This window comes from Rhea americana, unplaced genomic scaffold (assembly GCF_003343005.1).
Source record: "Rhea americana isolate MKP2758 unplaced genomic scaffold, rheAme1 scaffold_309, whole genome shotgun sequence".
NCBI lineage: Eukaryota > Metazoa > Chordata > Aves > Rheiformes > Rheidae > Rhea > Rhea americana.
In genome coordinates this window covers 698,250-725,965 of record NW_028186434.1, presented here as the reverse complement: position 1 = coordinate 725,965, position 27,716 = coordinate 698,250, and the positions used below count along the sequence as shown (strand labels likewise).

Here is a 27,716-nt window from a genome sequence, read left to right as displayed (position 1 = left end):
CATTAGAAGACAGAGTGAGTAGTACTGTTGTTCCCCATGYACCTTCTATGAGCAGCTCATGACTTTAAAAGCTATCATAGCTTTCCCTCAAAAAATCTCCTTCCCAGATTAGAGTATGGAATACTCTAGTATGGAAGAATAATTTCATTACAGCGGTCATTSCAGGCCTTTGATCACTTGAGACTCTTTGTGCTTTTTGCAGTTCTCCTTGTTGAGATAGGAAACCATAAATGCACAGAGCAGTATAACATTTTTCTGCTTAGCACTGTATTTCTTTCCCTCACGGTTCACAACATTCAATTTGCTCCTTTGACTAACCATTAAACAGATTTTTTTTTCTAAACTGTGCTTTTTTCTAACCCCATTCCTGTGCAATAATGGCTAACACAGACTTCATCACTGCGTATGCATAGTTAGGACTGTTTACAGCCAACAAATTGCACAATACCTGAGAATACGTACAGGTTTGAAAAGGAGTTCAATTTCAACTGAAAGAAAGTAATATTGGGTAACAGAAAAGCTCAAAAAGATTTAAATTGTACAGACACTCACAAGATCCTGAAGATTATGTACAAAACTTTCACTAAAAAAATCAAGTGTGATGAAAGAATATACAAATGTTAAACAGATTTATGAATATGAAAATAAAACAGTTGAAGATGGAAAAAAACTTCATCAGGAAACTCTGCATCAGGAAATTTAGAAGGTATTAAAACACTTTTCATTTGCAGAAGAACTGAGAGGGTAGAGCATATATACACCAAGTGTATGCAAACCCAAGTTTCAGGGCAGGCTTTGGTAACAGTTAGCCCTGCACCCACACTCCTGCTTCTGGTGACATACATCATTAATGACAAGTAGAAGAATGACATTGCCCCTTTACAGCAAATATTCAACTCTTCCTCTCTCTTTCTCTCCCTCTCTATATATAAAGAAGAAGAGAYGGGAGAGAGAGAGATTATATACACCTTAATATATATATATATATGTAAGAAGATATATGTGTATGAGTGTGTATATAAATGCATACATACATGCCTTCGCATGAGAAAGCAACAAATTTTTAAAGGATATCAGACTTTCAGAGAAAAAAAATGGAAATGCTTAGCACCACAATTTAAACTACAATGGACTACTCCATATTCAATTAGTTAGTAATTGATTTTGCTTCTCTTGTGTATAATTCTGCTCCTAAACACTGTATCATCTTCCTTCTTAGTACTTATTTTGCATATTATACAAATGAATGCTCTAAAGGTGAAACAGTTAAAAAGACAGGTAATAGTATACATCTAAGTATGCTTGCTTTCATTTCATTTTAGATGAAACTTTGCATCTGCCTCAGAACCAATAATAAAAGTATTCTTCTGCTTCTGCCTGAAGTTCTGTCAGATCTTTTTTGGAAGGAGAGAAATTATGCGTCAAAAAGATGCACTGGCATCTTTCATAAACTGCTTTCTTGCTCTTCAACTTTTTTTCTTTTCCAGGATGCGCTTATTAGTGCTTTCTCTAGATCTAAATGTCTTAATAGAAGAGGTTTTCACAGACTATTTTGGAAGGTTATTTAATAGACTATTTCATTCGAATAAAAATTCCTTCCTCCTTTAGAAAAGAAAGGAGGATATATCACCTTAATTTCATTTTATTACTTAAAGCAACTTTACATCTTCTTTGCAACAGCAGTTTAAAGTACTTGCTGACATTTATGCTGATATAAGTTTAGTCAAAACATGCGTATTTAATTTTCTTTCAGTCACATTTAAATTTGTTTTAGTTTTACTCCTATGAATTTCCTCCAACTAGTTTCCAAACACCTCTTTACGTTAAGATAACTAGTGCCAATTCTTGATTAACTTTACAAATAGTGGAAATCTCACATGTTCCCTAATAGGTTAACAAGTATATATTTTTCTTAAAGGACCACTATACAACAGTGCTACAAAGCAGTATTTTGAGAGCAGTAATTCAGAAATGTGGGGTTGGAGAGGGAGGAGAAGAAAACAGAGAGGGGGAATTTCCAATACTGATCTGCTTTAGTATTCATGTGTTTTCATGACTTCCTGCAACTCAGCTAAATCCTTTCATGATGAAAACTAATGCAATTGATAGAAAAAACTTGTAGGATTAGATCCTAAATAACATCACTCAGCAAATACARAGAGATTTACAGCTTAGAGCAATGCAGCGGGTATGTTTTTTTTCCACTCACAAACACTATCACATTTTGTTGTTTCCCCAAAATTGGAGAATTTTTAAGACATTATTAAGACATGTTTGTCCTAATCTATACTATACTTCAAGAATCAATCCTCCTTTCTAATACTTTCAGAAAGGACTAATCGTATGCGGTTGTTGTATTTTTGTCTTGAAAAAAAGCTTAGGAAAAAGTTCACTAAGGATGCATATATATTGGCATTTTAGTTTGGATCATACGTACACTCTGTAGAGTACCTCCTGATGATCGCACTTGCTATGCTTTGGTAAGACGCAGAGTATGTTTGGAACATATGAACTGGATCCCCTTTGGATGAAACAGAACTGGAATACACTACAGGAACTCAAAGCACTCGAATCATTGGATCCTTTAGAGTTAGTGTAATATAATGTCTATAAAATCATAGAATCAGTAAGGTTGGAAGGGACCTCTGGAGATCATCTAGTCCAGCCTCCTCGCTCAGCAGGGTCACCTAGAGCATGTTAGACAGGGTTGCATCCAGGCGGGMMTTGAATGTCTGTCTCCAGAGAAGGAGACTSCACAACCTCTCTGGGCAACCTGCTCCAGTGCTCTGTCACTCTCACAGGGAAGAAATTCCCCCTCATGTTCAGGCGGAACTTCCTGTGCTTCAATTTCTGCCCATTGCCTCTTGTCCTGCCACATGGCACCACTGAAAAGAGTTTGTCCCTGTCCCCTTGACACCCTCCCTTCAGGTACTTATACACATTGATAAGATCCGCCCTCAGTCTTCTCTTCCCCAGGCTAAACAGGCCCAGCTCTCGCAGCCGTTCCTCATAGGGCAGATGCTCCAGCCCTCTGATCATCTTTGTAGCCCTACGCTGGACTCTCTCCAGTAGCAACATGTCTCTCTTGTAGTGGGGAGCCCAGAACTGGACACAGTACTTGAGATGAGGCCTCACCAGGGCTGAGTAGAGGGGCGGGATCACCTCTCTCCACCCTCACCAGGGCTGAGTAGAGGGGCGGGATCACCTCTCTCCACCTGCTGGCAATAGTCTTCCCAATGCAGCCCAGGATATCATTAGCCTTCTTGGCCACATGCTGGCTTATAGTCAGCTTGTCATCCACTACCACTCCCAGGTCCTTCTCTGCAGAGCTGCTCTCCAGGAGGTCAGCCCCCAGCTTGTACTGGTGCCTACGGTTATTTCTCCCTAGGTGCAGGACCCTGCACTTGCCCTTTCTGAACCTCAGGAGGTTCCTCTGCACCCAGCTCTCCAGTCTGTCCAGATCTCTCTGAAGAGCAGCACAGCCCTCAGGTGATCAGCCACTCCTCCCAGCTTGGTATCATCAGCAAACTTGCTGAGGAGGCACTCTGTCCCCTCATCCAGGTCATTGATGAAGAAGTTGAACAGGATGGGACCCAGTCCTGAGCCGTGGGGGACTCTACAGGCCACAGGCCTCCAAGCAGACTCCGCACCACTGATGATGACCCTCTGAGCTCTGCCCTTCAGCTAGTTCTCAATCCACCTCAGTGTCCTTAGCTTCCTGAGCTTATGTAGGAAGATGCCATGGGAGATGGTGTCAAAAGCCTTGCTGAAGTCAAGGTACACAACGTCCACTGCTCTCCCCTCACATACCCAGCCAATCATTCCATCGTAGAAGGCTATCAGTTCTGTTAAGCAGGATTTTCCCCTTGGTGAATCCATGCTGGCTACTCCTGATCCGATCACCTTCTTTTCCTCCATATGTCTGGAGATGACATCCAGAATGAGCTGTTCCATCACCTTACCAGGGATGGAGGTGAGGYTGACTGGCCTATAGTTGCCTGGGTCCTCCTTCTWGCCCTTCYTGAAGACTGCAGTGACATTGGCTTTCTTCCAGTCCTCAGGCACCTCTCCAGGTCTCCAGGACCTTTCAAAGATGATGGAGAGCGACCCGGCAACAACACCCGCCATCTCCCTCAGTACCCGCAGGTGCATTCCATCTGGGCCCACAGATTTGTGGATGTCAGGCTTGCCCAGAAGGTCTCTAGTCCTATCCTCCTCAACCAAAGGAAAGTCTTCCTTTCTCCAGACTCTCTCCCTYATGTCCAGGCTCYGSGATTMWTGAGGTCTGCCCTTAGCAGTGCAGACTGAAGCAAAGAAGGCATTCAGTAACTCTGCCTTCTCTGTATCCCTTGTCACCAGGGCCCCCGCCCCATTCAGTAGTGGGCCCACATTTTCCCTAGTCCTCCTCTTGCTATAGCAYGCCTGTTGAGCACTTGCTTCCAACTTTTTCAGTTTACAGTTCTGATCCTGTTAAATCATACAATCTGCTAATGTAGAAAAAGCCTGTCTCTTGTAGCAAGGATTAGTTAACTAGATTTTTAGGTTCAGCTGCCTACCTCATACTCTGAGCTACTCACAACTCCACAAATGAATGCTCCAAGAGATAGAAAGTTGCAAGAGCTATCAGTATGCTCTTGCAGTCACAGATGTATAAATAGAATTAGGGTATTCAGAACAGTTAAAATGAAAACAAAAAACCCACCCTGGTCATTATGTCAGCCAAAACAAAAAAAACAACAAAAAAAAAACAAACAAACAAAAAAAACCCCACTAAAATGAACAAATTGTTTTTTCTACTTTTTTTCCAGACTGTTACATTTTTTAGCATCTGTCATTTCTACTTGGAAGTATTTTATACCAGCTCACCTCCACTGTACTAGATTGTACGCTACCCAAAAGTGTTGAACATAGTGATATGACACAGTTAGTATTAATTTTTTCATGGTTGAAAGCATTCCTATGATAAAGTAGTCTTATTTCTACAACTACAATATCCTTCCTAGTTTAGTAGCTACACAAATGTCAGGTAACGAATACTAAGCAGAAGAAAATATTTTTATGTTTTTTTTCCTAGTCATCTTTCATAAGACATTTTCCCCTCTTGAATATGGAAATCCATTGTTACTTTGCTACATTAGCCTGGATGATGCAAACAAAGCTATATAACAACAGTACTCAACATGAATACACATCAAAAAAATAATCAAACTTGAAACTACACAGAAGGAAGTAGAAAGCATTTTTCTTTTAAAATGTTAAGATATTTACAAATTAGAAAATATCATATAACACTCTGATTGGACAGCAAGAAACAAAGTAAGCTATGCCAGAGACGGACATATGCACCAATCTCACTATCTCGCACTCCTTATCCTAGTGCTGAAGGACATGCTCTCTTGGCCACTGATATGGCACAAAAAGAAAAATTAAAACAAGTCTGGAAATGTGAGATAAATCATCTTGAAAATTCAAGGGTGATATAAAACCAGCAATACAGCTACATGTTCCTAGCATTAGAAATAGAAAAAAATTATTAAGGTATAAGAGTATATAAGACAGCATTTATAAGCATCCAGTGCATCTTTGGCTTGTGAGAGATTTCATGCATATCAGACATGTGGGGCGGGGGGGAGAGAGAAACAACTCTTGTTAAAAGTCCTACTGCTAAAAGAGATACTGCTTCCCAACACTTAGCAAGCCCAAATATTCACAAGATATCCAATTCCTTGGAAAACTGTCAAAATGTACAGTAGAAAGAGATTGTAAAATAGTAGTGCATGTAACTTAAAATCTGTCTTTAATATTTGAAGAGAGTGTTTGACAAGAAAAAAAACAAAACAAAATGWCCCCCAAATACACCTGAATGTCTGTACCAAAAAAGGCTTTAAATCCTTATTGCCAGCTTTGCCTACACAGGTAAAAACAGATTGGAATTTGCCAAGCCAGAGTATCTATACTGATTTACAGTACTCACTGACAATTTTAGATATCTGTAAGTTTAATTTAAACATTTTGCATCATGTCAAGACCATTACCAGTACTCTTTTCCATTTTTTTYCCCCAGAAAATATGGTCATTATGTCTGTGCACATTTTTAAAATTGGAAATTCAGAGATTTAGAAGCTCATATGGTAGAGATCATTTAAAAGACTCTTACTAAGAAGCTTTGTTTCTGAACTAGAGAAGGAAAGTATAGCCAACATGCTGCTGCAAAGCAAACAACTTTGTCTTGTGCTATATGCTATATGTTAAGGTGCACACTGCTGCAACATAAAAAGAGCAATGCAAAACATCAAAGCATCTTCTTCCTAATTTTCAGTTTGATGGATCGTAAAGCCTGTCTTAAATCCATCTTGTTATTCCTCACACAAGTTTTTTACTCAGATTACAGATCCAAAGACCTGAATTTAATCCAAGACTACATCTATAATTACATGAAGTAGGCCTGACTTTCTTCTTCATAGCTTCAGCTTCTAGAGATGAATTGTGTCTATCCTGATACTTAGCACACAAAAATACAGGTGTATCCTCACATAGTCAAAGTAGAAGTTTGAAATACTATAAATTATAAGTGCACTACTTTATATATTTGATATTTTGTTACGATCAATTAAGCAGTTTATAGTAACATGTCAAGAAATGCATCAAGAAATAAAACTGTTATGAGTGCATTCTGTGTACAGTGCTAATACAAATGGAAAACAATTGACCATAATAGATTAACAGCCTGATTCAACACTAATCAAACATGTACAAACATGCAGATATATCAACTCTTCCTCAGAAACTCCTGACAGAAAGATCAACAACAAAATAATTTTAAAAAAATATATGTTTTTTAAAAGGCTTTTTTAATGTAAGGTTCTGCTGCGTGTTAAAAATTTCTCAGAAACAATATGCATATCCTTGGAAATAAATTTGTGCAGGCATTTTTATGTTGAAGTTTTATCTCTAAGCATATACTCTTATTAAGTTAGCAAATTAAGAAAGGTAAGTAGTCTCAGACATCTCACCCTTAAATCAAAGTGCTTAAGCAAGTTAGTAATAGAATAAAAACATTTCCACCAGAGGAGCTGTATTTTAGTTCTTGAAAYTAGAAATCATATACAGTATGATCCTTTTACAGTATCTCAAAACACATATTTCACATTAAGAAAAGAATAAACACAGTATCTTATTGAACGTTGACATGAAACTTCAATGTATCAGTAAGCAATCTGACAGTTTGGAAAATACTATGGTATAGTCATTGTTAAAGTATTCTTCTATTTATAAAAATTTTTTATAAGTGTGTTAAATCTGTTTTCTTCAAATTTCTAAGAATGTCAGACCATCTCAGGATGGTCTAACACTTTCTCACTAATTCCTCTCAATCCATATTTGGATATGAAATCTCTTTAAAAGCTAGCAAATTTTTTGCTCTAGAAATCATCAGTTGCAATAGTACTTTGGTATTTTCACTTTAAGAAAGCCTCATAGATTATAAGAAATCCACTCCTAGCCAGTCACAGCAGTTTTACATGTAATACATATATTGAAGAGTGTTAAAGATAGATCAATAATACAAAATAATAATTACAGTTGTACCTTTAGATTAAACAGTTCAGACACCAAGATAAATCTGCCATCCGTTAATACTATTTAATAGTAAGGGATCATCTACCAACATGACTTTCAGACTTACTAGAAAGGCATTTTCATTAAAAGGATGCTTCATTAAAAGCCATCTATGTTCCCTCACATCTCATGTGATCACTGACCTTTAAAAATACAGGATGGTGCAAACATCATTTGAAAGTAGAAGCTGGTCAGTGGGATGCTAGTATGTTAAAACTTACACTAGAGACTTTAATAAGATAGGCACACAATTGACTAGTGGACTTTAAAAATAGCACTGAGCTTCTAATCATTAGCATCATTAGCTTTATATTTAAAATTTATCTGCAGAAAAATATAATTTCACCAGTCATACAGAATTTCTTTTATATGCAATAGTTTAGACTCAACCCTAAAGAAAAACCAGTTAACATTTATGATATGTGGAAGGGGTTTTKGGGTTTTTTTAGCCCAGGGCCTTCAATTGTGATTAATTTTTCTCCTCAGTGGGTACAGTAGAGCCAATTAAAAAGAAGATACACTAGAAAATAGTACATAGACCAACTTTAATGCTACTAACTTAGAAAAATATCTGTAGCAGTCTAAAATACAAATATGAATGAACAATTTAGAAATATGGAAGTAAAACACTTCCAATTCCATTTAAAATTCACTTTGATAGTGTATTATGATAGTSAAAAAGAATATTTTTATATAATATACTGATTTTTCAGATAGTTCATAKATTTGAGACTGTACAAACTATTACAAATAGAATGCTAAGAGTGTAGCAAAAAAAGTAGCAAGTACAACATGCAATATACCCCACAATAACTTTTCCTATCATCTCTTCTACTTCAAGATCATCTGTATATTATGTTTAYACCTTATACTAACTTGTAAAATCATCTTGGAATTTGACTCATTATTTTTAAGCTTGTTACCAGAGAGAGTTCACACCATTTAAATTTCACACATTATTATGTCAGCTTTCCTTCTGTTTTTCAATGTCATATTGCTCTGTGTATACTCACATATATTGTCAATGTGGTTCCTTTTTTGTGCATATGAAAACATATGCAGATATACTCACTGCATCTTTATTGACCTCATTAGACATTATAACTAGATAACTGTCTATTCGTACTGCAGTCCTACCTTCATTTTACTTTCTTTTTTTGGACTGCATTGAAAATTCTCCTGGAGCTGTAAGATTCCTGCATCTCAAGCTCCTTTTTCTCTCACTTGCAAACATACTACTTCCATTAGTTTGTTTGACCCTGCTGGTAAAAGTCACTGCYACCTACATGGCTCCAAAACCAAGAGGTGCTAATGCCCTGATTAGTCCTGGTTATTGAGCCTTCCCAATTGTCTATCTTTCCCTTCCTGAATTTACTCTTCTGTAGGTAAAACARGAGAAAGGTAAGGAGAGTAGCACTCCCGTTTAGGGACAGTTGCATCCCTCAGGCCAGCCACAATCACAGCCAGTAGGCAGTGTACTCGTGGAGCTAAACTACYATACATGCTGAATAGAGGAGTTCTTCTCAAAAAAAGCATGTTGAAGTTTTTCTCTCTCTCTCTAAAAATTGTAAGGTTTTTCCTCTCACAACTTTAACTACAAGCTCCAAGATAGCTACACAGTTTTAAGATACTTCATTTTTATTAACTAACAGTCATATACAGTTTTCAGCTTAGATACTTTCTATTCTCTAAAAAGGTATTAAACTGTGTGCATCGGGGGCTGGGGAAGAGTAGTTCTGGTTGACTGTAGCTGACCAGCTTATTCCACTTTCACGTACCATGACATACATACATTTCACATATCAACTACAGATAAGTTATAAAAAGTTCTTCAAAATYTGGGGCAGATTTCTAGAGCTCACTGCTTGAGATCATCCTCATATTCTCATAGCTATCTACTAAACTAAAAATATTTATTAATCATTTTTGAGAGTAAACCTTCAAAATTCCAACACTTGGACAAGTTTCAAACACTAGTTAGCTACTTGAGAATATTAACATGAAACACTTGACTACCTGTAAGTACCACTTCAGTCAATACTATTTCTTTACAAAAAGCTGTTTTTATCGTTAATGCTTGTCAGAAGAGGAGTTTCTCAGATTTGTACATTCATATATGTACGTTAGATACAATAAGAGTTGTGTTCTGCATTCTACTAGAAGAATCTCTCATCAATAAAGAGGTAATTTTAATAAAAAAGGGTTTATCTGAATATCTGGTGTTAAAGTGATTCATAATAAYAGGCAGTAAAATAGATCACTGCAAAGGAAGAGAAAAGGTGAAAATAAATTTAAAAAACTCAAACTTGACTCGATCACATTTATGAACATATACCCTGAATAAGACTGAATTTCAAGAATRATACAATAACTATGCAATTTACCTGCACTGCAAAAATCGTGCATATTTAGTATTCAAGAACATGCTTACATAACAGAACACTTACCTGATACAAGTCTACATATTAAAAAGAGATCCTAGAAATTAGCATTGAGAGGGCTGGTAGACAGCACAGTATCCAGATCTCAAACTATCCCATAGATTTTTCTTCACTAGCATGCTTTTTCTCAACATTGCAGAATTGCAACCCATCACCACTTTCTCCCCCCCCCCGTGATCTCTATTCAGTGATGGAAATTCATCATGTTAGTGTCCAAAAGTAATATCCCTAATATTTCACATTGATGGAAATTCCRTATGAATGAAGAGTGGGAAGGAGGATTACCATCATAATCAAACTGCAGCTTGATATTGTTAAATAAAACAAATGTTCTTTTGGCCCTTGTCATTTGAGTAAGCCAAATAAGAATCATATGAAATGATTCTCTTGTTCGGACCTTCATATAGCTCAAAAAAGACAAATCTTTCTAAAAGTGTTTACACATAAATAGTTGGTGAGARTCACATACATTTTTGTCTGTACTAAATTCTTTTGTATTGCTCAACTTCATTTCATCAAAGACTTGTAAACATGTCTATTAGATTTAATAGACATGCCTTGATTTGAGAGATATAATACATATATTAAACCATACAAAAACTGAAATTTATTCTTACCAAGATGACTTGAAAAAGAACAGGAACAAGGTGGTTTTCTTCAATAAAGCTGTAAAAACATGTTTTAAAAATTATTTTGAGAGAGCATTGAATTCTTATTCAACAYACTAAAGCGCCAAAAAGGAGCAGAGGAGCACAAAAGTTGTTGCTAAAATCCATGACCTAGACCCTCAGCTTTTGACCAGCTCTCAAAAAATGAACTCCATTTCAGCTATTAATTGGAAACAGTAGTGTAATACTGCTTTGGAAATTATTTCTAGGACTGTCTCACTGATCTGATGCAAGAGAATGGAACAGTAAGGAAATTAATTTTTTTTTAATGGCTGAAATTAATTAAAATTCAGAAACTCAAAGGCTATGAAACAGTCAACATACAGTACAAAATAATTTGAACTAATAGATCTACATTGCACATAGTGAAATTATAAATATGCTGTGTTTTGCTTTTTAATGTATGCTCCATTAACTACCTTCTTGGCTTTAACATATGACATATATGACATATGACACTTCTCCTAGAAGTTCTCRGAAGTAATTACCCAAAATAACTTAGTTACATTTTCCTACTAAAAATCAGACACATATCTTCACATATAAAAGAATGAATATTCTCAAAAACAATACTACTTCAAATTTACGCAGCTTTTTCTATTCTTAAAACTCAAAAAGCATTATATTTATTAATAAAGTGCATGTCATATACTATGATGACAAACTGAATTATAGGATCACATACTTTATCAGAACTCTAATTAACCATACTTGCTAAAAAAAAAAAAAATCTTATGCTAAGGAAGCATAATACAGTAATAAAGAATGAAAGATATCCTTTTCAATAGAACAGCCATACTGATGAAGAACTGAGAATTATTTACAAGTCACATGCAAGTTAAATATAAGTGATTTCTTATTCCATATTATTTTGCTATTTCTCTACTCACCACATTCACTGAAATATAATAATGTTGATCATATGGAATCTATACAAAGATTTGATTTGGTTTTGTTTCTAGTATAAGAAGATTTATTAGGCTGGACAGCACTGGCAAATGACTAGAAACAGTAAAATACATTCACTAACCATTTCATAACATAGCGACGTAATTGTATACACCTATATGAACATGTTTAATGTAGCTCGTAACAGCCTTGTTCAGCCAAATGCAGTTAATTTTTCTTACATACTTAAATGTGTTAAAAAAAAACAAAGAACAAACAAAAAACCCAACCAAGCTATACCTCACAACACAACATATTTTAAAAGAGGAAAGGATTTTCATGAAAATAAAAGTATTACGCCCAAGAATCCTCAATTTAAGAACAAATTTTGGTTCTAATGAAGTCGAAGAAAAGTTCCTGTTACGGAAGCCCCAGTAAGTTCCTTGTATGGGTTAGGGTAACTTGAAGCTGATCTTCCCCAAGCCACCTGTCAATAATGAAGCAGACTTTTATAGCAACATGGACCCAGTCAGATCATAAGAGACAGGACAGTAGACAGGAAAAAGAGTTGTTATGATAGTTCAGTGCTACTTGAAAATCTCCTTTACAGGAATGTCATTTTCCATGGCCAAATCTACCAGTTTAATCAAAAGCTTAGCCCATAATACAGAATTTGATGAAATAGGTATACCAAACCCAGATGTAAAAAAATACCATTTTAAACACCACAGATTCCCCCCCCCCCCAAAAAAAGCAACTAATATAGTAGCAATCATGTTGACAAAACTCAGTTTTGCCAGCACAAACTTTTTATGCTTGAAGGATACTCAAATTATTTAAATCGAGAAAAGCTGCTTACTTTGCTTTATAAGCAGCATTTAAGAGAACAACAAATTGTCAGTAAAGTATAATAGAAAAGCAAGAATAACTAAGAAATCCTATTCTAGGCAAAATCTTGAAAAATTCTTTTGTGGCAAAGATTAACACAACTGGTTTCAAAAACTACAAGCAGTCCTGTTTGTTACAGAGTTACAAAGTCACCTATATTTTCTGCTGAGATAAGTTAAGACAAACCTACAGCCAAGATGGCCATCCTTAAAGGTCATCTGCAAACTTTTATGCTTCAAGCAAGAAACAGCTGCAGGCTTTAAAAGAAAATATGCCTATAACTCAGCTGAAGTATGAAGTCACATCAAGATATGTATTAAGACATTTGTGTACCAAAGCTTAAATCTGATTTATCCCAATTTTGTGTACATGTGCAAARAGAAAGAATGGCATTATTACATTCTCCATCGCTACTTGACATTTAAAGTGTTCTAGAAGGAAAAGTCTTAAAGTTGATGAAAGAGAAGTTTAGCTGCTGAATTTATTTCAYAGAATGGCCACATTCTAAAATAAAAGGAGCTTTGTACTCCATAGACATTTCTCTCTCTTTTTTTCCTTTAAAAGAAATCCTATCACATGCTTGGAAAATATACATAATCATAGAAATAAATTAYTATTCTAAATATCAAACTACTCACAGGTTTTCCTCTCATTCAAATCTATATCTGTATAATCAACAGTGGCTCAAAGTAACTAATCATGCAATTTTTGTAAGACTCACATCAGTATGATCAAAATACTTAACATTTTTCAGAATGAGATGAAGCCTACACTTTTTGATTAAAAAAAAAAATATGCAAGATCTACTTTCCTAAGACATCTTAAATTGCCTTCTTGCAAAATGCAAGCCTACTGAGGGACAGAGGGACAGTCCTTTGTTACAGGCAAGGTTTCAGAAAAGTCCCAGGCATCTATTTTTCCTGTTGAGGTTAAGGGCCTTAGAACATGACTTCTGGTGTAAAGTTTAAGCTCTTTTTCCCAGCACTTGCCTGAAAAAGGCAGTACCTTATAGAAGAATGAATTTATACTGCACTGAATTGACTCCTCACATAAATAATTCTGGTGTATGCTAATGAAGACAGCATTGAGGAGACAGCATAAGACTAACTCCTTATTTATTGGGCACAAAGAATATCTGCACATTGTTCCCTATGCAGAATTCCTTGTCTGTTGAAAAAGTGATGGGATGAATATTTCAGTTGTATGTGTTCCACCTGGGTAAYACACAAAGGTAGAAAAAATATACAGTGCAATCAATACAACTTCCCATCTTGTGTCACTTGCAAAACAATTAAATACRGATACTACTTTGTTTTTCTAAATAAAAGTCTAGCAATGACATCTTTGTAARTAAGCATTTTGATAAGTTCTCTCTTCAAATACAAGACATATGGCAGTTTTCCTCCCTTATAGGTATGATTTACATGCATGTACCTACAACGGCAGGTTGTCCCTGGCCAATGAAAACATGTCAAATTTCTACCATAAAAATTTAGAGCAATTCATTTCCCAGGACACTGAGACCTAAGCTTTTTAAGTCACTTATTATTCAAAAATCAACATATTATGTTATAATCCTGACAAATTTTTATAAAAAAAGAAAGCCACAGATATCTATTTGGAGTACAGACTACCAGTTAGTCTATATTTCACTTCTCAATATACACAATAAATATCTCTTCTAGAAGGACAGCAGTGCAACAAACTACATACCTCACTAAAAAAGAGCCCAACACAGAAACACAGACAAAGAATGTGATTTTGACTCCTGCCTGATAAACAATTTAAGAATTCATGCTCCTTAGATCTTGCTGCATTGCAGTCTGTTGGTTTTCACACTTGGACTTTTGTTCTGGATCTGTCACTAAAAAGCAAATTTGCACTAGCGTGCAAATGTTTTTATTATCAAATTGAGACACTGGAATAAAGGTTGGAAGATTAACACACAGTCAAAATGCCAGAATTCTAAACAACAGATACTTACTCAGTAATTTTTGAAAATAATTTGAGACATAATTTGCAGAGAACAGGAAGAATTCAAGAACCACAATTTTGTGGTGAATCTCTAGGTGTATCACTGTTTGAGATTTGACAGGATATATTGTTTGTATTAATACCTAGGGTTTAGATTTTAGCATATAAAGCTATATATTGTTTGATAGTGTAAATATGAAAAGGAAAAAGATGAAGCTTGGATGACTACATTACAGTATTAAAATGGAATTTAAGATGATAAAACAGAGAAAGGGTTTTAGATTTGCCAAAAAAGACCTTATCACAAAATGCAATCAAAATTCTAATATTGAAATTAATATAATTCTTAAGGAAGTTTTTCTAAGATAACATAWTACAGGAATTTGAACTAATTAGGGATCATGAACTAAAACTGGAGTGCCAGTGGGCAGTCTATTCTCATGCTACTGAAGTGGCATGAGGTCATAAGTAAATTGGGATATGTGGTCAACCAGTAACTTCTCCAAATCAATCTGATACAGTAAATAAATTCATGGATACAAATTTTTAAATTTAGATCCTGAAAAAAAAAATATATTCAGCATTATGACCATGCACTTCAAAAAAGAACAACTACTAAAAGGCAAAACATGAATTTTGCTGACTATCATTTCACAAAATAGATTCCATTCTGAATAAYGTATTTCTGTCACGTAGGCAAATTGACCCAAGACAAGTAGAATCTTCCTAACATATTAGAATGCAGATGTGTAATTTTAAAAACAAACAACAAGATTATATTAAAAGCAAAYTAATTCATTCAATTTATCTTAGACTCTCACAGTCCCTTCTCTTATCTCAACACACTAGAACTSTTTTTTGGAACAATAAGGGGATGCTTTTAAGAGTCTGCTTAGCTGCCAGAGAACCAGAGAAGCTTGTTTCTAAAAATCACTATTAGAGTTATGAAACTTTCCCTCATATATGCCCTGAGGAAAACAAAAGATTAAAACTCCTTCAAACACACACATATAAACAAAATTATGAACTATTCTACAGTGTAAAATTATGAAACTAACTTGTAAATGTTTGAAGATAAATGACAATAACCTTCTTCACAATTTCACTCTACCCAGTGTTGAAGCCACCTTTTCTTGTGCAATAGTTCTGGCTGACTAATCACCAACATTATTCTCAAATAACACTGATCTGAGATAGGAGGAAAAAAAAATAAGTAGTAAAACCTGAATACTAACAGGAAAAATACATGATTTTGTTGTCATTACTTAGGCCATAGATAGAGTGAAGTAGGAGGATAAGGCAAAAGGAATGCTTACTAAAGACAATATCCACTAGTATATTAAGCAAATTGGTCTAAAGATCATCTCCCTCGCAGAATTTATGATCGGTATAAAAGGACCCTACAGAAAATACTAAATATGCTCGTTRATGGCAATGAGACACACAGAGGGACAGCAGAGAGGGGGGCAGTGGAGCTGTCTCTCAAAGTGGAAAGATTCCTGCTGAGAGAATAGCCTTTTAGCATCCCAAACAATTTAGTTTCTCTTGGTGAATCCCAAATAATAAGGATCTACTGACAAACTGGAAAGCTTYAAATTTGCGTTATTGCTACATTTTCATACCATGCCCCTCGAAAGCTGTTCAAAGGCAAAGACAATGATTTTAAGAAATATAAACCAAGACACAATTTACAAATGTTGACCATAAAAATCATCAGGAAAAAAAAGATTTATTAACCTATCATTAGAGGTCCAAATTATTTTAGAGTTAATTATTACTTGAACTGAGTTATTCTTCCAGTCCAGTCACTAAGGTGTCCAAGCAGTTCCTGTATATGTTTCAACATATACATAGAACATGTCTGCCTTTACGTAGGCAGAAAATTAATCTAATTATGTTGGACAGAGAGTAATTAGGTTTTCATTGAATGCTCTGATTTTTGTAGTAGGAAGAAAGGGAAGACAAAATAGCAATGAAGATACCCATGCAAGAGGTCCACATCACCATTATTCAGTGACAGTATTTTTAAAGTTCTTCCTAAGTATATGATTAACATTGAAGGTGGGAAAGCTAACATGGAGACAGTTTTCATAAGCACAAAAGAATCGAATTTGAGAATCAAATTTACAACAGCATTATAAGAAAMACATGTGAGAAGAAATATCCTACATCATATTTCTTTGAGTATTTGCTATAACTGTCAGTGTGTAAAATTCAAGGAAAATATTTTTTAAGTAGTAGAATATAAAGATTTGTACTAAATCTTTTTTGCTCATYATGTATTAGCAGTTGAATTGCCAATTGCAGCCAATAATCACATGGTGAAATGCAAGAGGTTTACTTTCAGTTCCAGCATAAGCTGTCTGTTGCACACATTTATTGGAATTTACTGGGACAATACAGTCCCAGTCATTTTGCCAACAGACACAAGATTGTTGAGGGACAAGAGAACTCACATTTGATTCCTATTTTGCTTCTAGCTTCAAAATCCAYATTTGTGTAAGAATGTTTGTCATTTGATAGGTCTGAACTACAAAAAAGTTTCTCCATTAACACCAGGAAGAACTTGACAACCTCATCAAAAGAAAATTGCCTCCAACTTATTTTACAAATTGCTCAATGTCCACAAATTACATTTAAGAAATGTATCATTAAAAAAAAAGAAAAAAAAAAAGAAAAGAAAAAGAAAAATACAAACAATTTTCTACCATCACAACAGATGTTCTTGTGTTTTGCCAATTTCTCAGTTTTACCCTCTCCTATTTACAAGTGGTATATATCATACCTAGCCWATAATCACAAGATAAGCCTCATTTTTATATAAAATCATAATGTTGTCAGCAAAATGATTTCCAGTCAGCAAAAGAGTAAATGCAAGAGAGTACAAAAATTATATTAAAAGAAAACTAAAAGCACAGTATGCATTGTWAGCCCCAAATACCTACACAAAAGAGCAAAAGCTTGGGGGCTTTTTATAAGGATTATAGTCATGAACACACATGCTTAAAGCTCTCTGACAAAGTTGCAGCCTCTGGAACTGTATTCTGCATATTCAGCAGCAACATAAAACCTACGCCTTACGGAAACTATGCAAGTTTCCTGTTTCTTTCCATACTGAATATAAGATTTTTGATTCACCTTTAAAAAGACATAATGAGAAGTCTAGTTCCTTAAAAGTATCTGATTTAGACTGTTTTATTTCTTTCCCTTTAGCATAAGRTCCTGCAGGATGTTTTGCTTGGAAAATATATGTAGTAATTCCCACTACATATTTTCTTTCTGGTCTCTTGACAGCTGTAAGTAGATGCTTCTACCTAACTTTGAAAACAGACTTCTTTTTGCCTACWGCWTTAAAACAAACAAACAAACAAAATCAAACCCCCAAAACTACAAAACTACTCTGGTAGACTCAGCCCTTTTCAGCCGTCCTATTTCTTCGTTCCTTATCATTCATTTCGACATCAATGGCTTGAGATCTAAGTTAGTGCGTCAGCTCATACTGTTGTTGATAAGCTAGAAGGGACAGACTAATTCTCTGAGTAGACTATCTATGAAATGTTAGGCTTATAACGCAAAGTAATAGGCAATGCTATTCCTAATGGTTCAGTACCATCAGAATTACAAGAGCATCCTTCCTGAGGAGATCAGATATATTTTTCTAGCCTCTGAACACAGAATCTAGCTTTCTGTACATAATAAATTTTTATTTGTCTGTATTGTGGGCTGCAAATACTCCAATATTTGGAGTGATAGTGCAGTGATGACACTYACACAGCACAGTTTATTTCAGTTTGTACAGTGGCATGTTTAAATATGGATGCATAGTTGATAACCTCTACTTTTTTCGTTATGCTTATCTTTAAAAAAACAAACCAAGATTACTATACATTGCTTTGCATATTACACAAACCTGCACAAAATGACAGAAACTAATTTTAATGCTATAAGCTGAGTACCAGCTGGATTTTTGGTGACGCAAGTTTTCCGTGATCATGTTGTAAATTTTAAAGACTTTTCTCCCCACTGAATATAACAAATAAAACTATCTCTTGATATTCTACATGCTAATCTACATTGCTGTTTCTAAAAAAAATTGCCATGTATCAATTTTGAGAATTTAAGGCTAATCTTTTGAAAATGCAGTCAAGCTTATTCGGCTCAAACTGATTTAATACATTTAAATGTCAGCTTTATTCCACTCTGGAAAAAAAATGAAAAACAAACATATATTTTCAGGAAAATGGGACTGTACTGATGTGTTAAGTATAACGTGAAATTTTATTTTAGTGGATTACGGTGCCTTCTGCTAAAGGTTAACTTAGGAGATTTTTTTCCATCCTGACCAACTTGATTAAAAAGTGATCTGTTAAGCACCCCAACCATTAGGCTTTAGAGAATAACAAGAACAAAGTCAGTCAGTCTTTTGATATTTAGTTCTGAGAAAATACATTATCTCAATTTTTTTTTTCCAATCAGCTCAGGAGTAACAACATTCATGTTATCAGAATGGAAAGCAATGGGTCTTAAGAGGAATAGCTTAAGAAATAATAGTTCTGTGGAAAAGAAATGCAAGCCTCTGTGGCAAAATATGTTTTTTAAAGTATGTCTTTACTATGTCTCTAAGCGTCTATAAAGGTTTTTCGCATTCTTCATAAACCTTTAGTGAATTTAATTACATTCAAGTAATGATTTCACTTTTTGATAAGCCTACTCTATTATCTATAGTTTAGAAACTAGACAACTGAATTTCTATTATAATCACATTATCTTAACTTTAAAAACTAATTTTAAAAAGTGTTACAGCTCATAAAATTCTTCAGGTTAAGGATGAAGTTCACTAATCATCTCGAATGGAACAGATAAAGGTTAAGTAAATCTTAGAACCTTTACAAATCCTAGAACATTTTGTTTTAGCACAGTTTAACACGATTTTCTTAAGTATTTACCAGGTTGTGATGGTATAATTTGGCAACTCTAGTATCTGTAGCCAACAGTATATTAATAACTTTTCAACTAAATTGAAGCAGTGGCTGTTTGAAGTTCAAGAAAAACTAGCTTTCTTTTTAGTATAATAAAAACATAAAGACTTAAGAGATATTGTAACCAACTGGAAAATAAGAAAAAAAAAATGTTTGAGTTTGAAAGACACGTTTGAAGTAGAAAACACAACATAAGTCCCTAGTCCAGTTCAGCCATGACATTATATTAAGCAAAAACTGCACAAAAATTTGCAAAAGTTAATTTTTAGATTTTTCATTAATATCAAATACATATTCCAGATGTATAAAACAGTCTAGGATAAACCAGCAGCATAACTTAAATTTCCTAACCTCCTTTTGGATAGCTATTTCTACCACATGTTGGATTTTTCCACCAGCACTTAAGTGCACGTTTTTTAATTTCAAATCAAGTCTGACTGAGATTTGAGCCCAAAATGCATGCAACTCTTTAAACCTAAAAATATGATTAACTAAACAATTTTAATTGACTTGATACATGGCAAAAAAAAATATGTACTTACACACACACACACACAAAAACAAACAAACAAACAAACAAAAAATAATACCACATCTAACAACCCATTTCTTGCAGAAGGACCTTCTATAGTTACGTCCAAGTATGTTCACAAAACTGTGCAAATAAGGGTTGCAGGAATGAGTGCTTCAACAGTTTGCTATGAATCAAGGTTTTTAAGTATTACACCTATCCATACAATACAATAAATACACTATACTGAAAGTACTTCAGCCAGAATCAACACGCTAGTAGTAACTATGAAATATTTCCAAGCTGGCAAAGCAGTCACTTTAYTCTTCAGAGTTCCAGTGCTTTATTAGATGATGAAGGATTCTGAATCCATATGTGTTTTGAAAGGTGATCTGTATGATGCAAACATAAAATAAACGTATCTCTTCCCTAAATTAGTTCATTAAAAACACGAGTCTGTAAATAAAGGTAAAGGGTGCCTTATGCCTTTCAAGGTAACTCATTTGACTTTTTTTTTTTGTATCTCCTGCAGACCATGACAGAACAAGAAGTAATAAAGCAGCATAAAGGACATCGCATGGTTTTGGCCTTGTTTTAAAATATAGTCTACAAAATTATAAGTCCTACCTAAAGTCATACTTGATTTCATACGATTCCATCTTACCAAAGGAGAAAAAAAAGCACATTAAAACAAAACAAAGAATCTTCAGATTACAGTGAAAAATAATTTGTGGCAAATGGCAGACAATAGGTGAGAAAAGGAAAGCTCCCAGTTCAAAACCCAGAGATTACTTGTTTAGTCAGTTGATGAACGGTGATTTCAACAGTTCTATTCCTATGAAATCTCATTCCACTACAGAAGAGGAGACAAAAGGGGTGTCACAGTATCTGAAGAACAGCTGAAGTTAGGAGGAGATACACATGAGAAGGCAGGGAAGCCTTCCAGACAGCAAGTCCTTTTCTTCATAGAAGCACTCAAACATTTCTTAGATATAAAAAGGAATTCCTTTAAAAAGGAATACGTAAAGGAGAAAAAAACCTACTGAAGTGGACTTAAAGTTGTACATATCCATTAAGTACATCCATTCAACAATGGGTTTAAAATATGAATTGAAAATGAAGACCAACATTTCAGCTTTTAATCTGCAGGTGAGACTGCAATTCTCAGATGTGTGATTATCACTGTTCTTTCTATGCAGAATCTCTAAGTAAGAGACTAGAGCATGTTTTGGAACTTGCTAAAAGTCCAAATTCAATTTCTGTTTCTGAAAGAGGATGAAAGAACAATTCTGTCCTGAGCAGGAAAATAAAGATCTAGGTAAACATGAAGCTTTCTAAAAATTAGAAGTTTTATTATTTAAATATATTATTAAATAACTAAAAAATAACCTCATCCATATYTATTTAATAAAATTCTAAGCAGGCAGAGCTCCACCATCCAGTATTACAGTAAAAATCTTATCTTTCAGACCTCTGAAGATTTCCACCATTAAAAGAAACAAAACAAAACAAACCCACATACAGAAAAGTTCCTAAATTTAGTCATACTTGACAATTAGGACCATCATTATCTTTTTGGAAAAATATCAAATTCAAAAACTTATTAATAATACAAATACCTATTTAATTTATTCTCCTTTACAGTTCTTAAAGTCATACCTATGTATATTATTTTAAACTGTATGTTGAGAAACTAGTTGGGAAGCAAAGTATTTTTGAGTTAGATCTGCATGAGGATTTTAAAAAAAGCTTAAATCTTTGTATGATATATGTGGAGAATAAGTGCCTAAAATAGGATTTATAATAATCAGAACACTGAGCAAGGATCTGACTGATCTAGCCAATGTGAAAGCTTAAAATGATCCTTTCCTCCAGATTTAGGTATTAGTAACCACGTAGGATTCATGGTCTCATGCAATGGTCTTTATTAAAATAAAGTGTGGTGTATTTAATAAAAAAATGGTTACCAAATGTAAGAGAGACTCACATTCAACACCTGCTTCTGCTTAAAAGGTTCCAACCTTTCCTTCAACCCCAGCCTCCTTTCTTCAGGGAAATTTAGCTACCCAGCAGGCTGTGTTCTACCTGCAGAGGGATACACTGCTGCTTCTTTACATGATGCTGTCCTACTGAAGGGGAAGGGATTAGACGCTTACTAGTGCACAGAGAAGAAGAATGACTTTGTCAGCTAATTTTTTAGTTCATCATCAGATGAAGGAAGATTTTGAGTCCAGCTCTGCCCTAATGATATTTGTGCATTTTTAAATAAACAMACACATACATGTATGTCAATTCTGCAAAAATCTAAGTACTTAGATCTTGTTTGTAGGGCCTGGTCATGTTATAAGGGCCCCCTTTTATAAGTTCACAATGGAAAAACAAGTACATTTGTATCCATTTTTATCATAAATGAGCTTAGGGAGGTTCTAAGGGCAGCACTTTTCTTTGTAGGGAATGCATCAGATGATCTGCCTCAAATTGAGGTGTCAGGAAAGGCGGTTACAGAATAAATCAACAAAATGAAAGAGACAAATCACCAGGACCAGATGGCACTCACCCAAGAGTTCAAAAGGAACTCAAAAACAAAATACCTGAACTGTTAACTGCACTATGTACCTATTTCTCTAAAACTGCTTTCACAGCAGAGATTTGAAAGGCAGCAAATSTGATGTTAAAGAACATTATTTTTTTTAAGAAAAGACTGGGGGGCAAGGGAAAAATTCGAGGTACTRCAGACATCCTAAACCAGACCAATGAGTAAAAACTATTCTGAAGACAGAACTAATGGGTATGCACAGAACAAGAGCAAAGGCATTTATTTTAAAGGAATGAAAAGTAACGCTAATCCATTACAGATCTTTTAAGAAGTGGACAAAGGACAGCTGGTTGATAAGGTATTCTTGGGCTTTCAAAGGGTATTCTTGGGCTTTCAAAGGGTATCTTATATTATTCCAAAAAGTATAAGAATATATGAGTTCTTAAAAAAGGAAATCCTAAACTGCCAAAAAAAAAAAAGATTCATATAAATAAATAACAGGTTAAAATACTGAGAACAAACAGTAAAAATAGTTTATTGTCATGGTGGAGGAAATTGATCAGAGGAGTCACACTGGGATATGTTTTGGGGACCTCTACTGTTCCATGTGTGCCTAACTGAGCCAGAAAGAGATGAATTAGTATGTGAAGTTTGTGGAAGATACAAACTTATTTAGGGAAATAAACATGAAGGCCAGGTGTGAAGAATCACAGAAGGACTGCATGATATCAAGTGACTGAAAAATAGAAGAGAAATTCAGTTTAAAGTGAAGAACTTGAGCTCATTACTACTTATACAATTCAGGATTATTTTTTATTCAACTGTTACCTCTCAGGAATAAAGAGCTCTGAGTAATAAACAACAGCTCTGTAAAAAGCGTTCAATAGCAGTTAAAAAAGTCAAATATTATGAATCATTAAAAGTAAACCGAGAATAGAACAGAAGACATTATTACACCATTGCATAAATCTATAGTGCACCAGCATCCTGAATAGTGCAGTTCTAGTCCAATACCCCTATCTCAGAAGTGATATAGTACAACAGGAGAAAGTACAGAGAAAGGCCAAAAGGTTGATCAAAGGAAGAGTTTCCATACAGAATAAGACTAAAAAAACACGGACTGTTCAGACCTGAAAAACTAAGGAAAAAATACAGTAGAGGTTTATGAAGTAGTGAGTGGCTTGCAAATAACAAACAGAATTCATTGTTTACCATCTCTTCCAGTATAAGATCTTCAAGGTATCAAAATAAGCTAGCAGGTACCAAACTAACTTTCAGTGTTCACAGGTATTCCTTAKCATAAGTGAAGAGCATATAAAGAATAATTGTCTTCGGGGGTTTTCTTTAGATTTTTTTTTTTTTTTAATTTGTCAAAATATCCTTTTGAATCCATGAAAATTACATGAAAATGATTCCTCAGTTCCTATTACCTATAAAAGCACCATCTCTTCTTTATATAGTTTCTGAAATACAACTCATGGGAGAAAACACCACTGTRTGCTTGCCTTCTCTCGGCACCTACTGTTGAACACAATATACTGGATTGGATGGCACTACAGATTCGTCTCCTGCCAAACAGAAGGTTGCATCACGAGTGAATTCACCCAAGTTTAACTCCAACAGCAGCATCCTAATCCACTGACCCTTCCTCACTGTCAGTTTTTTTAATTCTTACATTCACAACTGCAAAAAAYTCACTTTAGTGAATACAGATTTCAGATAATTAAATCTGATCTCACCCTTCTGGAAACATTTGTTCTCAATTTGAATTCAGGAGTTCAGTTCCTCCAACACTTCCTTATACAAGTACAAACTATCAAAAGAAATAAAGGAACAGCAACAACAAAAAAATCTAAGGCAAAATTTCAACAGTCCAGAGATGAATTAATTAATTCAAGCTAAATATGTACTTTTCCTTAGTCCCAGTCTCATCTTTTAAAAATCACTGGTATTAAAGTAGTTGAAGGTAAACTCTGCTATTAATCCTCTTATTGCTTTAAGACCTGCAATTTTTCTACCAGTAAAATACTAAAAATTCTTAAAGAAAACAGGGCAATATATTTTTAGAAGTACTATTACAGAATAATGTAGCACCCTAACTASGACTACTAGCCTCCAGTCAAGTACAGAATAGACAAGCAATGGACAAATTCTCTCCAAAGTTCATCATTCTAATAATGCCATTTTTCTTAATATAGGAATACTGCATGAGGCTCTATTAGCCAGCAGTTATTTTATGATGTAGAAAGAATAGGTATCTAAGACAAATAACAAACTCATTTATACTGTCATCCATTATGAAAAAGTTAAACAACAAAACAGTCATCTTTCCCATAAAGAAGGTTTTGCTCCTATGGATGCTTAAATGTTTGAACCYTAATGTGCTCACTGAAATATATTAAAGGTTTTCGCAGCTACCATCTTACCTGTGCTCAAACTTACGTTTGAATCCCAGTTCTCAACATGTTAATGAGGTATCACTGTAATTCTCCATTGCTAAACTGAAAAGTAATAGAATAGTACATCTCCCACAACACAGAAGGCTAAAAGCTGCCCAAACAATAGAGCAATGGCAAAAAACTGCAAGTTTTTTTTCCTTAAAAATGTTAATGTTCAAGAAATGTTAAATATTTGGGGCATTTCAGATGTGTAGTGCATTACCATTTTATCATAAGTTTCTAAGACATTAAAAATATAGTACTTGAATTACTGTGTTGCTGCCATATAGAATAAATTAGATGCAATACAAAACAGAAAGCAGCATCAAAAAAAAGAGAAAGAGTTTGAATGTTTTTCCTCTGGCATTACAACTAGTTAGCTGATTTACAGAATCAGTCGGAAAAAAATGAGACAAAGAAAAAATTAGAGTGCATATGTCTCTCTTCAAATTCTAAAGTAAGAATTCCTCCAACACTGGTATCTCTATTGGGAAGTATAAGAGGAGATTGGGAAAAAAAAAAAAAAAGACAAGAGACAAATATGAAAAAATGGTAAGATTAAAGACAAGACAGACAGGCAGGCAGGCAGGCAGAGGAAGGCATTAGTTGGACATGTCTGAGAAGAAGCTACYATCTGGTATAAACTAAAACACAGGACCCCTCATACTCCTCTCATTCATTCTTTAGTACTTCTAATTAATGGTTAATAGTGACTGCTATTTTTGAAAGATGTAGAAGCAATGAGGTAAGTATTAATTTAATCATTTTGTCTTTTTATAATGCCTTTGCTACCACCAYTTTTTCTTTGTTATAGTTATTCAAGTCACAGGAGAAAAACGTTCATCTTAAAAAGCCAGGTTTTGGATGGCATGGATGAAAGAAACTTGGACAAGCCACGAAGACCCAGTGAGAAGTGACTCTCATCACTAAGATCATACAGAGTTTTTCCCATAAGGCACAAATCTAAATCAGTCTGGACCCAAAGGATTCGTGTCCAATGTTACCCGTTTACTGCCAATCATAACAATTGAAGATTTTTCCATGTTCCCAACTGGAAAGGCAAAACAGAGCATATGCTGGGAACAATTCTGAGCTCCRTGTATACTGATTAATTAGCTGTCAAGTCAAAACAGAATCAAGTGTAATCTAATGTTAACTAGAGCATTTATCTGGTTTTCCTCCTTTAACTAATTGTTCACTAGTCTTCCTGAAATATATCATTCACCTTCACCATCTGTCAAAATTTAGTTGAAATTAGCCAGTGCCTCAGAAACTGTTGGCAGACAGAGGAAGCTCAAGAAGACAGATTAGTAGAACGGCATAAACTTTGTTTCTTCAGAAATCTTGTCAAACAAATTCTTTTGTGAAAGTAAATGAAGAGGGCCAGTAAGACATGTTAGAAATAGGACAATTACAGATGTAYTAATACCTGCAACCTAGTAGTCTTTCCTTAAATAACAGTACTAAATATACTGGTATTTAAAATTGCTGATAGTTCTTAGCTTTCCAAAGTTGCTCCTCAACAATGTTAAGAAAAAAAATTACTGCTTGCTTTAAGAAGATTGTGAGGATGAGTCTGTATCCTCAGTCTAGCTACATTAAGCACACAGACAAATTTACACAATTCTCTTTAATTARAGAGAATTCATTAGGCAAAGGAAGAGTGCTACCACAAAACCCAGTACTCTAGTTACAGAAATRGTTCTTAAAGAATTCAGATCTCAGCAGATTTATTCTAAAAAGAGAAAATTATACTATGTTTGCATAATACATATAATTCTGCAGTAGCATAAACAGATTGTATACAATAAAAATGCAATTATTACACTTAACTGTATTCAAACTGATTAAAATCTCAAATTTTCTAGTTCATTTTTAATCTATTYAGTATATGAAATCACTGCTCACAGTAGCACTTCAGAAGATGAAAAGAGGGTGCTCTCTCTCTCTCTCTTTTTTTTTTTTTTTATATAAACAGTAGGAAACAAATTGGATTTCCTTGTTGATATGTTTTCCATTCTATGTTCATTTTGATCAGTCAAAACAAGATAGTCTGGTATGCAGTGACTCCTTAACTATAACACTATGAGAAACATCAGCAGACAACRGCAAGTACAAGAACCACCYGATTTTCACTTGCATTTTTTAGCATTATGACTTGGGCACAAATTCAGGGAGAGAAATACCTGAGTGTGTGCACACGTGAGATGTGCTTCCCTATTARGGCCAACAAATGTGGTTTAAGTTCTATACCACTTTTTTGTCAACCATAGCCTAAACAATGACTACAGGTATCCTGAATTTATTACATGGAACAATAAAAAGAGAAGTTAAAAAAGATATTTTTAAAATATACCAAATATACCACACAGTATACCAAACACTCAAACACACATTAAAGGGTTAGCCRTATTTGCAGAAAAATGGAACAGCTCCGAAGTGAATTGAGTGCTCTAAACTCYAACACCCCCACGCACACCACCTTTACTCTAGTCTAATATGCTTCAGAGCACAATAGTTTAAGTAATGTTTTAAAATTAATATTGAAAATATTTTTTTWAAAAAATAAATTATTAACATGGAATTAGGTTAATGAAATATTAGTGATAAAATCATAAAATAACTATGGTCACCTAAAAAATAGCACAAGAGTTCTGAGGGTGTGTTCATTTGCTAAATCTCCTCACTAGCATACCAGTTTGAAAAGTATTTACATCTATGTTACTGCTAACTCCTAGTGAAAAATAATTAAACTAAAACAAAAACAAGACTAAAG

At 34.5% G+C, this 27,716-nt stretch overlaps 1 protein-coding gene across 1 annotated transcript in view; it reads right to left on the bottom strand.

Moving 5' to 3' along the window:
* Positions 1 to 27,716, bottom strand: part of ULK4 (unc-51 like kinase 4) — a 238,106-nt gene that overhangs the window by 116,694 nt on the left and 93,696 nt on the right. The window contains exon 31 of the mRNA XM_085309970.1: positions 10,676 to 10,724. Coding sequence (XP_085166096.1) covers positions 10,676 to 10,724 — 49 coding nt within the window. The remainder of the gene's footprint in view (positions 1 to 10,675; positions 10,725 to 27,716) is intronic.